At 37.1% G+C, this 17,924-nt stretch overlaps 1 protein-coding gene across 3 annotated transcripts in view; it reads left to right on the top strand.

Moving 5' to 3' along the window:
* SPATA7 (spermatogenesis associated 7) overlaps window positions 1–17,924 on the top strand; it is a 43,343-nt gene that overhangs the window by 16,850 nt on the left and 8,569 nt on the right. For all 3 annotated transcript variants that reach the window (XM_087448088.1, XM_087448087.1, XM_087448086.1), the window contains 3 exons: window positions 5,254–5,384; window positions 14,136–14,614; window positions 15,763–15,829. In XM_087448088.1, coding sequence (XP_087304214.1) covers window positions 5,254–5,384; window positions 14,136–14,614; window positions 15,763–15,829 — 677 coding nt within the window. The remainder of the gene's footprint in view (window positions 1–5,253; window positions 5,385–14,135; window positions 14,615–15,762; window positions 15,830–17,924) is intronic.

The raw sequence follows: 17,924 nt of genomic DNA, 5'->3' as shown, positions 1-17,924 counted from the left end.
GTACATAGTTGTATATCCTAGCTGTAGGTCCTTCTGGTTCTTCTGTGTGGGACACCACCCCAGCATGGCTTGATGAGCAGTGAGTAGGTGCATGCCCAGGATCCGAACCAGCAAAGCCCGGGCCGCCGAAGCAGATCACACGACCTTAACCATTACACCAACGGGCCGGCCCCTTGAGTGTATATTTTTAAAGACCAGTTTGACCACAGCACACAAGTTATATGGACAAGTCATTTTACTTCTTACCCTCCTCTTTGTAAAATGATAGGTAATTAGATAATCTCTAAGGACCCTTCCAGATTTTTAGTTTCTGTGCTTTATGTTTTTTCTTCTGCATCATATTAATAACTTTTTTATAGCACAAAAAAACTGGTTCAATATTTACAGGCTCTAAAAATCTGAAGCATTTGAATTAAGATAGTTTTACCCAATTGTCATTAGATCAGATAATCCTCTTTAACTGGGATCACCTCTAAATGGGAAAATTTTGCTAAGTTTTCCTACTGATATTAATTTCCTGAACAATAAATATGTAAAATAAGATTATCTCTTTTTTATTTAGGTGGTGTAATAAAAAGCCTGAATGTATTAATCTTCTTACTCAACCAAATTCTTGGATTTAAACTACCAGTTTAAAATAATCAGGCAGGGGCCGGCCCCGTGGCTTGGTGGTTAAGTGAGCGCGCTCCACTGCTGGCGACCCGGGTTCGGATCCCGGGCGCGCACCGACGCACCGCTTCTCCGGCCATGCTGAGGCCGCGTCCCACATACAGCAACTAGAAGGATGTGCAGCTATGACACACAACTATCTACTGGGGCTTTGGGGGGAAAAAATAAATAAATAAAATCTTTAAAATAATCAGGCATTTTTCAGAATACTTTCTTGAGTTCACTGAGTTTATTCATTGATTAATTCAGCAAATATTTGTTGGGCACCTCCTATGTGCCAGACACTATTCTAAGGGCTGGAGCTCAAGAGGTTAACAAAGCCAGGTACCTGCTGTTATGGAGCATACATTCTAGTTAAAGGAGACAAACAATAAACAAATGCAAAGAAATAAGTAGAGCTAGAATACTTCAGAGAGTGATAAGTGCAATGGAAAAAAATGACACAGGATAACAGAGATTGGGTGTCCTTTGGGGGAGAAGTCAGCACTGATAAGGTGACAATTCAGCAGAGACCTGAAAGAGTTAAGGGAGAGGGCAGTGGGCCTCTGGGGGAAGAGCAGTGTAGACCGCGGAAACAGCAAGTACAAAAGCATTGAAATGGCATCGTGGTTGGAGTGTTCAGGGAACAGCAAGGAGAGCTGTATAGTTGGTGTGAAATGAGCCAGCTGAAGAGTGACAGGAGATGAGATCATTGAGATGGTACAGAGAGATGCTGACCATGTAGGGCCATGGCCATTGCCAGCACTTTGACTTTCACTCTGAATGAAATTGGAAGCCGTTAGAGGAGTAACAGAGCCAGTTTAACTTTTAAAAGCGTCTCTCTGGCTACTGAGTTGAAAATAGTATGTAAGGGGCAATGGTAGAAGCAGAATGACTGGTTAGGAGACAGTCACCCAGATGAGAAATATTAGTGACTTGGACCAAAGTGGTTGCAGTAGAGGGAGTGTGAAATGGTTGGGTTCTGGAAACATTTAAAAGCATGTCAACCGTATTTACTAATGGATTGGGTGTAGATAGGATACGAAGGAGAAAGAGGAATGAATCAGGGATGACTCCCCACACTTAGAGCCTGTCAACCAAGATGACAGAGTTAAAATTTACTAAAGTGAGGAATACGATAGGAAGAGATTTGGGGACAAGGTGAATCACGAGTTCAATCTTGGTCATTATAAGTTTGAAATAAATACCTAGTAGAAATCCAAGTGGAGATGCTGAGGAGGCAGTTGGACTACAAGTCTGGAGTTCAGGAGAGATTTCCAGGATGGAGATAAAAATTCGAGAGTTGACAACTCATAGGTTATATTTAAAGAATTGCTCCTATTTTTTGTTTTTAGAATTTAGGCTTAGTTAGTGCTTATTTATCCCATGGTGTTTTCTGCTCTCAATCAGTTGAAGGATATGTTTCTTTTTTTGCCATGTGAATGAAGAAAATGGTGATAGTGACTAGAAGAATTGCAAAGATTGTAATTACCAAACTAAAGTGTAATTAATAATCATTATTACTTCTTGTGTTATAGAGCTGATGTTCATTATAATCAATATAACTAACTCAGAAACTGGTTTTATAGACACATTAAAAAAAAAGAAATAAATCTCTGGGTTTGAGACATCTCTGTTTTTTGATATACTCTTCCATCATAGCAGACTACTGACTTGATAACTTCAGTCTTCATAGGGTCTAAACTAGAATATCTCTACATAGTTTGTTGAATTGTTTAAATAATTCCATATTCTAATGCATTAGAAAGTCTTTACTTTTTATAACAGTTTTATTGACAAATAATTCACATACCATAAAATTCACTGATTTTTACTAAGTTTACAAAATTGTGCAACCATCACCACAAACCAATTTTAGAATATTTCATCACCCCAAAAATATGCCTTGTACCCATTTGCAGCTGCTCTCTATTCTCACCCCTAGCACCTCAAGCAACCACTAATCTACTTTCTTTCTCTATAGATTTGCCTATTCTGGACATTTCATATAAATGTAATCGTTTATGTGGTTGTTTTGTATTAGACTTTTCACTTAGCATAATGTGAAAAGTCTATGAGATTGAGATTCATCTATGTCGTAGCCTGTATCAGTACTTCATTCCCTTTAATTGTTAAATACGATTTCATTATATGCATGTACCACATTTTGTCTGTTCGTCAATTGATAGACATTTGTATTGTTTCTGTTTTTTGGTTATTTTATAGTGCTGCTGTGAACATTCATGTACAAGTTGGGTTTTTTTCTTTTTTATGTTTTTTTACCTGAGGAAGATTAGCCCCGAGCTAACATCTGTTGCCAGTCTTCCTCTTTTTTTGCTTGAGGAAGATTAGCACTGAGCTAAGATCTGTGCCAGTCTTCCTCTATTGTGTATGTGGGTCTCTGCCTAAGCATGGATGAGTAGTGTACAGGTCCGTGCCAGGATCCGAACCCACGAACCAGGGCCGCCAAAGCGGAGCACGTGGAACCTTAACCACTACGTCACAGGACCAACACAAGTCTTTTGTGTAGATATGTGTTTTCATTTCTCTTGGGTATATACCTGAGAATGGCATTGCTAGGTCATATGGTAAAATTATATTTAACTTTTTAAGAAACTGCCAAACTGTTTTCCAAAGTGGCAGTACCATTTTACATTCCTACCTCCAATCCATCAGGATTTTAATTACTCCATGTTCTTGCTAGCACTTGTTATTGACTCTCTTTTTGATTATAACCATTCTAGTGGGTGTGAAATGGTATCTCATTGTGGTTTTAATTTGCATTTCCCTCATGATTAGTGATGTAGAACATTTTTTTCGTATGCTTATTCACCGTTTGTATATCTTTGGTAAAAATGTCTTCAAATATATATATATATATATTTTTTTTTTTTGGTGAGGAAGATCAGCCCTGTGCTAACGTCTGCCAATCCTCCTCTTGTTTTTGCTGAGGAAGACTGGCCCTGAGCTAACATCCATGCCGATCTTCCTCCACTTTATATGGGACGCTGCCACAGCATGGCTTGCCAAATGGTGCGTCGGTGCACACCCAGGATCCAAACCAGCGAACCCTGGGCCGCTGCAGCAGAGCGCGCGCGCACTTAACCACCTGCGCCACGCCGCTGGTCCCTCAAATCTTTTGCCCATTTTTAGATTGGGTTATTTGTCTTCTTATTATTGAGTTGTCTATTATTTATATATTTTGGATACAAGTCTTTATTAGATATTTGATTTGCAAATATTTATCCCCCATCTGTGGCTTCCCTTTTTAAAAAACATAAAAGTTTTTTGTTTTGATTGTCTAATTTATCTTTTTTTTTGCTTGTGCTTTTGCTGTTGTATCTAAGAAATCTTTGCCTAACCCAAAGTCCTGTAGATTTACTCCTGTGTTTTATTCTAAGAGTTTTATAGGTTAAGCTCTTGCGTTCAAGTCTGTGATCCATTTAGAGTAGATTTTTGTGTATGCTGTGAGGAGGCTTTACTTAAATTAATAGGTTGGACAGATTTGGTAATACAGAAGTATTTAGTAATGATAGTGTCTGAGGACTCTTTCATGTTTTTTTACTTGCTTATTTTACCTATGAGTTTAAAATAATAGATCTGACTGAGAACATTCTATTTAATTCACTCCACAAACATTATCATAAGTTAACACATTCATTAAGTAACTATTTGAGGATAGAATAAGCTGAAAGTAATGTTTCAGTCTAGATTTTAAATGATAAATGTATTTACTTTAGCGTACTTATAATTTTTCATAGTAATTATAGTTGAAATTCTAAATATATATAAATTTGCCTTTGTTTTTTAAGCTTGTAGAAATTTTTAGAAGTCCTGATTGAGATTAGGGTGATTTCAAACTTGAAATTGTCTTGTCCATTAAGTTGGCATAGATTCCAATAAAAAATATGTTCAATTTTTAATTTTATATGAAAATACAAATCATTTTACTTGTGGTTAACCTTCTATTGAACTCTGAAATTTGACTCACTTTCATTTCGCCATTTTCTGCCTTTATACAATAAGTCTATGATAATGACTCAGTACCTGACTTAAAGCACACTAAAGTGTGAAACCACTTTTTTCATTTGTATTTTCAAATGAATAGCAGTTAAGAGAAATAGAAATCAGTTATCCGGATTGAAAATAATGTTTGAAAATGTAACGTCATTTTTTTAAAGTCATATAACACTTAGATTTTTATAGCATATGATGGTATTGACAGTATTTCATTTGGGGGAGAGTCTGTGGACTAATTCAAACTCTGCATTTGGGGATTACAGAATCACAACATGGCCAAGCATTTCTTCTTCATATCTTTATGAATGTCTGCTAGGAATTGCTTTCTTGAGCCCTTAGGCTTGGCCAGTTTGTCACATCTTGTTTGTGCTCTTTAAACAGTTAATCCATTCAAAGTTTCTATAAATTAAATATTTATGTTAGCCTCTCTTTATACAGAAAAGTATATGGATTTTTATTTACATATCAGTAGTGTAAACATTTTTAGCATATGGGAAAAAGTGTGCCCCTTATTAGTTTTACAAGACTAAAAAATTAATTTTTCTATTTCATTTTATATTTCAAAAGACTTGTTTTCTCCCTCAGATGCAGACCAACAACGAAGAGAGAAACTCAAAAAGGAATTAGCACGATGTGAAAGGGGGTTGAAATTAACTAAAACTGCAGTGCAGACGAATTCTAAAAATAATTCCAAGTTATTAAACACTCTACAAAAGGTAAGATAGTGTTTTCACCATTTAAAAGCAAATGTTTCTAAGGCACTTAATTAGTAGTGCAACCTGACTTTTTGGTAACATATTTACTATAGGTCAGAGTCAGTAAATTTTTCCTGTAAAGAGCCAAATAGTAAATATTTTAGGCTTTTCATGCCACACAGTCTCTGTCACAACTATTGTGCCATTGGAAGGCAGCCATAGACAATACATAAATGAATGAATGTAGCTGTGTGCCAGTAAAACTATTTAAACAAAGACAGACAGTGGGCTGGATTTGGCCTGCAGACCATCGTTTGCTGACCCCTTCTGTAGGTTTTCTGTGATACCCTTTAACATCTGGTTAAGGAAGCTCTCTTCTATTTCTAGTTTGCTAAGATTTTTTTCCTTTCTCATGAATGCATGTTAATTTTATCAAATGCTTTTTCTACATTTGTTTGAAATGATGGTATAATTTTTTCTTTTTCATCTGTTAATGTAGTGAGTTACAATACAGTTCCTAATGTTAAACCAACTTTGCATCCCTAGTATAAACACAAATTTGTAATGATGCATTTCCTTTTCATACATTGCTGGATATAGTTGCTAATATTTTGTTTAGGATTTTAGTATCTATGTCCATTATTGGTATTGGCCTATCATTTCCCTTTTTTCTTTTTTTTTTCAAACCTAGGATCCCAACTTATTAGTTTAAAATGAGAAGGTGATGAGACTAACAGACTACTAGGTAATATTTGCTTAAGCAATACAGTCTCTTCTTATAATCAGTCACACTGGGTTGTCATAAGCAGTATGTTGCTTGATGGATGTAAAATCAAAAGAGAAAATTATATAACCCTACCAATGTGTCACCTGGCTAAGATTCCTAGAAGTCTCCTTCACCTTGACTTGGTGTTGCTAAGTGGATGGGACAGTTTCTGTAGGTTTTTAGGATACTCCTGGGTAGGAATGGTGAAAAAATAAGTAAGTTCTCTGTTAGTTTCGTCCCGTTTAAATTTTAGTTTCTTTCACTTAGCATAATGTTTTCAAGGCTAATCTAATGTTATAGCAAGTTTCAGTACTTCATTCTTTATATTGCCAAACAGTATTGCATTTATGCATACGCCACATTTGTTTACTCATTCATCAGTTGATGGGTCATTTTCCTTTCTTCTACTCTCTGTGTCAGGTTATGCTAGCCTCATAAAATAAACTGGGCACTATTTCCTCTTTTTCTATCCTCTAGAATAGTTTTTGTAAGTTTGGAATTATTTGTTCCTTGAATTTGATGGAATCCAACATTAAAATTATCTGTGCCTAGAGTTTTCTTTGTGAGAAGATTCTTAACTACTGATTCAATTTTTGAAATCATTATAGAACCATTTTTATAAGTTGTATATGTGTAGGAGGTTATCCATTTCATCTAAATTTTCAAATTTCTGGCATAGACTTCATAATATTCTCTTAACCTCTCATGAATATGTATTATTTCCCCCTCTTTATTCCTAATATTGTTTATTTGTGCCCTTATTCTTCTTTTCTTTATTATTCTCACCAGAGATTTGTCAGTTTTATTAATCTTTTTAAAGAGCATATTGTTTACTTTGTTAATCCTCTTTATTGCATTTTGTTTTCTATTTCATTAATGTCCACTCTTATCTTTATTTTCCTCTTTTGGCTTTCTATAGATTTATTTTGCTGTACTTTTCCTGCTTTTGTTTAGCCTGTTTTCAGCCTCTCTTCTTTCATAGTTGAGCATTTTTAAGGCTATAAGTTTTCCTCCAAGTGCTACTTTAGCTGCATCCACAAGTTTTGATATGTGGTATTTTTATTATGGTTTAATTCAAAGTATTTTACACTTCCCATTATAATTTCTTCTTTAACCCAGGAGTTTTTAGAAGTGTTTCTTAATCTCTATGTCTATTTTTTTCTTAGTTTTCTCTTTGTTACAGATTTCTAGCCTAATTGTATTATGATCAGGGAACATCTATCTGTATGATACCCATTGCTTGAAATTTGTTTTTTTTTTTTTTTTTTTTTTTATATAATTTTATTTATTTATTTATTTTTTCCCCCCAAGGCCCCAGTAGATTGTTGTATGTCATAGCTGCACATCCTTCTAGTTGCTGTATGTGGGACGCGGCCTCAGCATGGCCGGAGAAGCGGTGCATCGGTGCGCACCTGGGATCCGAACCCAGGCCGCCAGCAGCGGAGCGCGCGCACTTAACCACTAAGCCACGGGGCCGGCCCTTGAAATTTGTTAAGACTTGTTTTATGGCCCAGTAGGCAGACAGTTTTTTTAAATGCACTATGTCATTATGTGTTTTAAAAGAAAATATAGTCTATAGTTGTGTGCAGTATTTAATATACAGTGTATTCATTAGATTCAACTTCATATCTTTTAGATGTTAAAATATTCTTTACCCTTATTATTCTTTTTGTCTGATTAATCTATCATTTATTGAGAGAAATCTTTCACATGATTATGTATTTAGCTATTTCTCCTAGTGGTATTATCAATTTTGTTTTATATATTTTAAGTCTATGTTATTCCCTATATACAGATTTAGAGATATTATATTTTCTTGGTCACTGTGCTTTAAACTTCTTTACCTTAATGCTTTTTGTATTAAAGTGTTTTCAGATAGTGATATAGTTAAACCAGCTTTCTTTTGATAGTATTCCCTTGGTATATCATTTTCCATTTTTTTTAATTTTATTTATTTATTTTTCCCCCAAAGCTCCAGTAGATAGTTGTATGTCATAGCTGCACATCCTTCTAGTTGCTGTACGTGGGACGTGGCCTCAGCATGGCCGGAGAAGCGGTGCGTTGGTGTGCATCCGGGATCCGAACCCGGGCCACCAGTAGCGGAGCGTGTGCGCTTGACCGCTAAGCCACGGGGCCGGCCCATCTTTTTCCATTTTTTAATCCTACTGTTTTTGGTAGGTCCTAAAGTTTTAGGTGGGTCAGATTATTCACTCTAATAATCTTTGTGTTTAAGTGAAGCATTTAGTGTGTTATTTCTGCCTTCTTGTTTTGTACTTTCTATTTGACCCACTATAGTAGGCAAAATTCTAGAATGTCTTCCCCCCCACAGTGACCCTCACCCTTAAAGAATCTCCTCCTCTTAAGTGTAGGCAGGACCTGTAACTTGCTTCCAGCCAAGAGAATAGGGCAAAGGTGATGGGATGTCACTTCCATGATTGTTACATGGCAAAGAGGAAGGAAATGTCCCCCTGTAGATTAAGGTTTTTGTTCCTTGAGAGAGAGAGAAAATGGGTCTGGGAGGAATTTCTACAGTGGCTGCTCTTCCCCTCCCCCAACCACACCAAGAGAAGAGGGGAAAGAGGAAGCTTTCCCAGGATTCTCCCTGCTCTTGCCTGTGAGTTCCTGGTGGGATTCCTAGAGGAAAAACCCTCAAAAGGGCACAAACTCCCAAGTCTCAGAGGCTTCACACTCGCACGCTAGTCTACACTTGGTCCTTAGCAATTAGCCAGAAACTTCTAGAGTAATCTTACCATTTTGTATGGCATCCAGTGGCAAACGCTCAGGTCCTGTTTCTCCCCGCAGGTGCCTGTCTCTCTCCAGATTTCAGGTTAGTTGTTCTTAGTTCTCTTATTAGTCCTCTCATTAGTTCCAGAAAAATCATTAATTTGCGGTTTGGCCAGCTTTTTTCTTGTTGTAATGGTGAGAGCTGTGCTCTTTCCATCTCTCTCCATCTCTCAGCTGAAACTGGAAGTCTGTTTTACTTTTGTGTGTGGTTGTTTCTTTTTTTAAAAGTTTTTAATTTTGAAATTTTAGCATCTGCAAAAATAGAGTGGTATAATGAACCCACATGTTCCTGTCCCCCAGGTGCAACAATGATCACCTCATGGCCAGACTCATTGCACCTATACCCTCACTCACTACCCCTACCCCAGATTATTTTGATGCAAATCCTGGATATCATATAATTTTATCCATAAATATTTATGTATCTAAAAGACCACAATACCATTATTATACCTTAAAAATTAATAATTCTTTAATATCATCAAATATCCGGTATTCAGATCTCTCCATTGTCTCATAATTTTTTTTTCAGTTTGTTAGGATTGGGATCTAAATAATTTTAATTAATTGACAAATTTCTTTTAATCTATAGCTTCTTCTTCCCTCATCCTTTTTTTTTTGAGGGAGATTAGCCCTGAGCTAACATCTGTTGCCAATCCTCCTCTTTTTTGCTGAGGAAGATTGGCCCTGGGCTAACATCTGTGCCCATCTTCCTCTACTTTATATGGGAGGCTGCCACAGCATGGCTTTGACAAGCGGTGCATTGGTGCACGCCCAAGATCAGAACCTGTGAACCCCAGGCCGCCGAAGCGGACTGCGAGAACTTAACCACTACGCCACCGGGCCAGCCCCTCCCTCACCTTTTTATCCCCCTACAATTTATGTATTGGAAGAAAAAACGAGTCATTTGTCTTGGCTTAAAGTTTTTGTGGACCATCCGGGTAATGCAAATTTAGGCTGCAAGCTTGTGTGCAAGCAGCATATGATTTCAGATTCTCAAAGGGCAGTGTTCCCTTTCCACTCAGTGCCAGTGTTCAAGATGGGCAAGTTTCTTTGCAAGTCACGTAGTTAGGGCGTAGCCATTGAAAAGATCCCAGATTCATGAGCGTGGTCTCCTGGACTGTCCAGATCAGTCCCTGAGCTTTGTTTTCTGTCCCCTCGCACCCATGATGTGGTAAAAACTATTGCCTGTTGATACAAGCCAGTTTCATTGCTCTGCTTACTAGGTACCAAGTGCCATGTTTTTGATTCCAGCTCTTTCCATTGCACATGGAGGTGTGATATATCAGTTAGCAGGGGGAAAGACCAAGGGCATTTGTGCCATAATAATAAATCTGGATTGTTTTTCCTTGAGAAATATGGGGGAGCCATAGACTGGTTTTTCTTTGGGAAGTTATGTCGTCATATTGACACTTTACAAAGTCTGCACTGGCAGTGGAGGAGGATAGAATAATTACGAGACAGTAGCAGTAATCTGGGGAAGAAATGATTAAGACTTGATCTAAGACAGCAGAAAGAGCACAAAGAATACATTTAATAGAATCCCCAGGACTCGGTGACTGATTCGATGACGTGAAGAGCAAGAAGCAAGAGTTAAAGAGGTTCCCAGGTTTCTGGCTTGGGCAGCTGGGAGGATGGTGCTGTGTCATTCACAGAAATAACGATGCAGGACGAAGTGCAGTTTTTCTTTGGAGGGGTGGATAATGTAAGCTATGAGTTTACTTGTTTGGACATGCTTGATTTGAGGTGCCTTTGGAACATGTAGTATATTCATTAGACAGTTGGATATAAGCATCTGTGTCAAGAAAGAGGTCTGGGCTGAAAATAGATTTGGGAGTCAACAGGGAAGCTGTAAATATGTTTAAGAGCCCCCAGTGTTGTGACATAGATAGGAGGACCAGGATTAGAGCTCTTCCTTTAGAATAAATCTGCCTTATTCTGTACTGTACTTTGCCATCTGGGAATCTGTTCATCAACATTCGACTCACATGTGTATTTTCATTTTTTGTGATTGTACTTTTTAACTGAAAATTAAAAATATTTTTCTATTATCCAGCAGTTGGAATATAAGTTAATAATTGTATTTTGAGATAAGAATGGGGTTTGTTGAAAATAAAATATATAATTAAGTCTGTAAATGTAAGATGTTTTCTATTTATTTTTCCTTTAGCCACTGTAACCCTATAGCTTTGTGCCTCTATAAAGTAGTTCATTTATGCTTTTATATATATATATATAATTTTTTTACTCCATTTAGAATTCACAATAACTTGCATTTTGCCTACATTTTTTATAAGCCTTGATAATAAATATTTAGACATTCAAATTAAAATTATTTGGGGCATAATATTTTGATAATTGGATGGGTTTTTTTGGTTAGCAGACACCTGTTACAGTTATAATCTGCATTTACTGAAAAGTTTGCTGCAATTAAAAAGAAAATGCTAACTTTAGCCTCTGGACATATTGGCCATTTATATACATGAGATCATATAATCAAAAACCTTCTCTTTTAATTGCCTATACGCTCATGCTGCTTTCTTTCTCTCATGCTTTGACTCATGACATCTCAAGACCATCCTATGCCTTTCCAGTCTGCACTCTCTACCCCTCAGACAGTTATTCACCACTCACTCACATCACTGGGGTAGCACTTACTCTGTGCTGTTAGGATTAATTGAATATGTGGATGTGATCCATATTCCTAAATAAATCTATGAACGTTTTAAAACCAGTATAAACAGTGAAAATCTAGAGCTATCAGTTCCTTTTATAAAATATAATTTAAAACTTTTTTGCAAAACAAATGTTAATAAAATTTTTAAATAATTTGTACCCATCCTATTCTGCAATTGAATTGATTCCTCAACTGTTGTAAAACCTGAGAATTGGAAAATCTTTGTATACCATTTCTTCTGACATTATTCCTGAAAAAGATTGATTTAGTTCTCAGTTCTGTAATTGTAAAATTGAATAGGTGTTCTTGACATAGAAACATGTATATGTAAACTGTGATAATCACTTTATACAAATTCTTAAATCACAGAAACTATTTACAACAAATTGTGTGTTGAACTATAAGGATGACGTAACAAAGTGAAAGTGGTCAGATTACCACCAGAGTTTTTGTTCCATTGACATATAATTGATGAACCTTTTCTGATTTTAGACTTTACAGTGATCTGCTAGTTACATTTTGGTGAATTTACCAGTGTGTTACACATTTTCTGTGAAAATTTTATTCATACCGCTTTCTGATATTCACAGCTAAAGGAAAAAATTAAATAATCTCAAAAAAGCATATTGGTACAGTTGATTTCATACTGTGTTCTACTGGTTTCCAAGGAAAGAGAAAGGACACAAGGTAGGGATTGCGAGACATAAAAATACAAAAAAGTTTCATGCCTTCAGTCAGTTCAAAAGCAATTTTTCCAGCCCATTGCAGACAGATGAGAGTATATTTCTGCCTTTAAAGACTTTCTTTGGTGTTTCGTTTGTTTATTAAATAACCATGACTAATAAGAATTTTCTTTCAGGCAATCTAATGCCTTATGCATTTCTGCCTGCTGCGATCTCAGATTGTACTGTTCCTCTAAGTGTAAATAATTCCCGTGATTATTATTTAATAGCCTTATAGGATTTTTCAGGTGGTACTTAGAAATTTCTTCCAGGGAGCCAAACTCTTCTGGTATATAAGCTGCAGTGTGAACCTAGTTTGGGAGCACTTTTTAAAACTAATGTCTTGAAGTCATTAACCAAACAGTACCCGAGTGACTCAAAATTTAATGCTAAAATACTTACTGTGAATAATTTTACCTTTTATTTGGGATAGAGTTGGAAAGCACTTGAAGGGGAAATAGGTGACTTGATCTATTTTAGGTAGTAGTCACACTACCAAGTTATCTGCAGCTTCCTTACTTGGATAAATTAGTACTGAGGTTAGCTGACTTGTTCTCTACAGGAAAAGAGTTAAGATCAGTTTAAGATTCCTGGTGCTGTAAAAAATCTAAAATTGTATAATTTCCAAGTAAGTCTTTAAAATAGATAATATGATATAATAACGAAGAGCATAGGCTCAGCCTGGATTCAAATCTATGAGACCCTGCGCCTCAATTTCATCATCTATAAAATGGAGGTAATAATTGTACCACCACAATGCGAGGATTAAATGAATTGTTCACGTAAATGAGTTAGAACCATACCTTACACATGGTAAGTACTCCATACATATTAGTAGCAGTGAGAGGAGTTCTTATTATTCCTCCTTATTCTATTTAATGGTGAAAACGGTACCTTGCACGCAGGAAGCGCTCAGCTTTCCCCTTACTCCACTTGTTCATCTTCCTCTTGTTTTTCTCCCCGTGAGCTTGTAGGGCAGATGTAACTGCCTAAATCCTAGCCATTTTTACCTCAGTTTCTGTAACCTCTGTGTAACTTCCCCTCTACCTAATAAAGTGCCTCAGAGTTTTATGAAGGATACACAGGTGTCCATAAAGTCTAGAATCATAGACACGGCTTCTTGGGCATCTGATCTGTAAAAGAATAAAATATTATCTATGTTTTTAGACCTTATGGATACCCTGTAGAAATAGTTCTTCCAAAGTTAAACCAAAAGGAAATGGAGCAGTACAAAATGCTTTCCCTTTCAAAGCTTTCTCCATTCGTGAGAAGTTGAGAAACATATAGGAAATTTTTATGGAATAAGTATTTCTTAATTATATTTAAAATATCAGTTACTTAAATCAGGGCTCCATACATTGTGAGGAGAAATTCCTTTTCATTTCTTCAAAGCCTTGAAGTCACAGAGGAGCTGGTGGCACTGAAGTCTATCGTAATGACAAGACAGGAAGGGGGGGATGCTTCCACCAGCAGTTCTTGAGAAGGGGATTGGTGCTCCCCATTGGTTTGGAAACTTTCAAATAAAACTGAGACCTCCCAGTAGATCTCAAAACACTGGTTCAGGACCCCAAATATAAATGTATGTCATTAATCAATTTTTAATTTCAGAAAGGAAAATGATTGCTATTACTTATATTTAGAATTATATTTATGGATTAATAATTCAAAAACTTGAACTTTATATACAATGCTAACATCTTCAGGAACATTTAAGTTAATTTTGTAGACCCCTGAAGCAACCATTTTTGAATGTATAATCTGGAGATCCCCAATTAGGTGAATTTGTAAATGTAATCGATGACTGTCAAACCAAATGTTCTTAGCCTTCAGGGGAACCACACGGTGAGGATGATGTGTTAATCGAAGAAGTGAATGGATTTCCATCCTTTACAAGGTCACCAGTAACTTCTTCAGAGAGACTACACCTAAGTCCACCTAAATCCAGTAAAGTCCTCACAAATGGTCCTGAGAAGAACTCCAGTTCCTCCCTGCCCGGCATGGATTACACCACCTCCGAGCCCAGAAAATCATGCTCTGGAACCACGTATGACAGAAGGCCCAGGAGCACACTCCCAAATTCCTACCGGTTTCAGTTAGTTATTTCAAAAGCACCCAGTGGGGACCTTTTGGATAAACATTCTGAACTCTTTTCTAACGGACATTTGCCATTCACTCCACGCACTTTAAAAACAGAAGCAAAATCTTTCCTATCACAGTATCGATATTATACACCTGCCAGAAGAAAAAAGGATTTAACAGATCAACGGATAGAAGCTGAAACCCAGACTGAATTAATAAGCAGGTATGGCACCTTAACAGCCAGTAGTAAATTCTTCAGGATGTTGTAGAAATTAAATAATATTCTTTGTTTTATATCATGTACCTTATATGCCAGACTTAAGGTCTGGTAGTGCCCTTCTGGTTGGAATGAGATTAATCTGACTTTTCCTTTTGCATGTATCACTAGAACCATCAGCGTAATTGTTGGAAAAACAGCTATTAAACTTGTCAAGCTGCATATATAAACATGAATGTGACATGCCTTGATTATTGTTTCAAACATGGTACTAAACTTGTGTATGTCTTTAATTATTATAGTTTCAGAGAATCCTTAATATATATCATCAAACAGCATTTGTGTAAATATGTCTATTGATTCATGTTAAAAATGGCAAAACAATGGGCTAGAGAGGTGGAAAAAACAACTGTTTACCTAACTACCCCTGTTCTCCCTTCCCTGCAAATATTCAACCCCAGTCTTGTATAGCAACAACTCCCTAGGAATAATTTAGACAATTGAGATAATTTCTGGAAATTAAGTGTAATTTGCCTCAATAATATTTTCATATATGATGGTACCTGGCACATAATGAATATTCAGTAAATGTTTGCCAAATGGTTGAAGAAACAAACAAATCTCGTAAAAGTATTAAGTGTTAGCTGGTTTGTGATTGTTTTTCCTAGTGTTATACAAACAAATATTTATCTGGTACTAGGTTTTACTTATTTTGGAAAGTAAAAAACAATTTAAGACTAGTATTCTTTGGGTATAGAGAACAGTTACAGTAATATCAGATGGGTCTGCATACATTGAATCAAAGAATTAAGGATTGAATCTATGCTAGAACTTGTCAAGTGAGGGAGAAATGAGGAAACAAGTATATGCTTTTCTGATTATATTTATGGTGGCTTTTGAAGATAATAGTTCCCGTTTCCCTAGCCCCATTCTGCCCCACTGAAACCTAGCTGCTATTCAAAAAAGGAAAAAGAAGCATACATAATCCAAACCATACCTATTTCCTGATTATCTAATTAGAGATTACACATTTTATTAGAATAGGTGGATTTCATCTCTTATGTTTGAGTTTATTTTTTTCTAGACAGTAAAGCTTGGTATCACAGGGTTTATATTTTGAAGGCTTAACAATCATTTCTTTTAAAATATTACAGCTTTAAATCTGATTTTGAGACAGTCCAGACTAAGAACTTCACAGATTCAGAAGAGGACATAAAGCAGGTAATAAGAATGAGATCTCTTTGTGCTCCACGCTGGAGTTACAGCTGCTTTAACTTAATAGAATATGTATAGCTATTTGGACTGTGAGGAATAACCTCTGGGTGACACTTCTTGCCTATGATATAGCCAGTATACAGAAGGTCTGCCTATTTACAAGTGGTTATAGCTCTCTGTGGATGGCCAGAAGGATCCTGCCCAATCTGGGAAATCATTTGTTTTTAGCCTCTTTTCTGGATGGTAGGTGGGCTGGCTGGATAGATGGGTGGATGAATAAAATGGCTTAATTGTTGTTTTCAAAGATGCAGACTTGGGGGCCAGCCTGGTGGCGCAAGCGGTTAAGTGCGCGCGCTCTGCTGCGGCGGCCCGGGGTTTGCCGGTTCGGATCCCGGCGCGCACCAACGCACTGCTTGGCAAGCCATGCTGTGGTGGCGTCCCATATAAAGTGGAGGAAGATAGGCATGGGTGTTAGCCCAGGGCCAGTCTTCCTCGGCCAAAAAAAAAAAAAAAAAAAAAAGAGGAGGATTGGCAGATGTTAGCACAGGGCTGATCTCCTCACAATAAAAAAAAAACAAAAATGGGGCTGGCCCTGTGGCTTAGCGGTTAAGTGCGCGCGCTCTGCTACTGGCAGCCCGGGTTCGGATCCCGGGCGTGCACCAATGCACCCCTTCTCCGGCCATGCTGAGGCCGCGTCCCACATACAGCAACTAGAAAGATGTGCAACTATGACATACAACTATCTACTGGGGCTTTGGGGGGAAAAAAAAAGGGAGGAGGATTGGCAATAGATATTAGCTCAGAGCCGGTCTTCCTCAGCAAAAAGAGGAGGATTAGCACGGATGTTAGCTCAGGACTGATCTTCCTCAAAAAAAAAAAAAAAAAAAAAAAGATGCAGACTTGGATCACTAAAGAAGCCAGAAGAGTTTTTAGTTTTTATGCCTGTATTTTTTTTTTTTAAAGAATTGCCACTGATTATATTATTGGAAATTATACATTTTATAAGAATAGATGGATATCATTCTCATGTTTGCTTGTACTTTTTTCTAGACCATAAAGCTCTTTTTCACAGTGTTTATATTTTGAATGCTTAGCAATCATTTCTTGTAAAATATTACAGCTTTAAGTCTGATTTTGAGATAAGCTGATTATTTTTGTTTTAGGGGTGTTAATCATACTCTTGTGTCCTAATTTAAATTTGTTGGTAAAAAGGTTTGTCTATTAAAATGTCAAACACAGATTCAGGGATAGAAGAATAAAATATAATCACACTTAGCTTCCCACTTCCCTTCTGAAAATGGGTAGAGGAATGTAGGTTCCCATCTCTGCCATTAATAGCTGTTTGACATAGGACCCTGCCACTTAAGGCCCAAGGACAAATCACTTACCCTCTGAGAGCTGAGTTTCCCCATCTGGAAAACCATACTTAATATGCAGGATCTTGGGAAGGAATAAATGATGTAGTTAAAGTGCCTAGCCTAGGCCTCAATAAATGCTGGCTATGACCAGCTTGAGACTTAGGACGAGAGTTAGTTCTGTAGATAACTAAATAAACTAAAGCAGAAGAAGTCCATTTTTATGACACTGTGCTCCAAACGTTTATCCATAACTCTATACGAAAATGGTGTGTCCTGTATTGCATAAGCAGTCCCACCAGCAGTCTACTTGAAGAAGCTAGTAGAGTCTTAACTGCATTTAGAGTCTTAACTCACATTTTAACAACACTTTTCTTTTTTTTTTTTTTTTTGAGGAAGATCAGCCCCGAGCTAACATCCATGCTAATCCTCCTCTTTTTGCTGAGGAAGACCGGCTCTGAGCTAACATCTATTGCCAATCCTCCTCCTTTTTTTCTCCCAAAGCCCCAGTAGATAGTTGTATGTCATAGTTGCACATCCTTCTAGTTGCTGTATGTGGGACGCGGCCTCAGCATGGCCGGAGAAGCCGCGCGTCGGTGCAGGCCCGGGATCCGAACCTGGGCCGCCAGTAGCGGAGCACGCACACTTAACCGCTAAGCCATGGGGCCGGCCCTTAACAACACTTTTAAAACTGTAAAGCACTATACATAAATTAGCATTGTAAAGATGAAATCTAATAATGCAAG

The sequence above is a fragment of the Ceratotherium simum genome, chromosome 24, assembly GCF_057802395.1.
Source record: "Ceratotherium simum simum isolate JZ-2026a chromosome 24, ASM5780239v1, whole genome shotgun sequence".
In the NCBI taxonomy this organism is placed as follows: Eukaryota; Metazoa; Chordata; class Mammalia; order Perissodactyla; family Rhinocerotidae; genus Ceratotherium; species Ceratotherium simum.
Note: the sequence above shows the minus strand (reverse complement) of the source record. Positions and strands in the feature narration are given on the sequence as shown.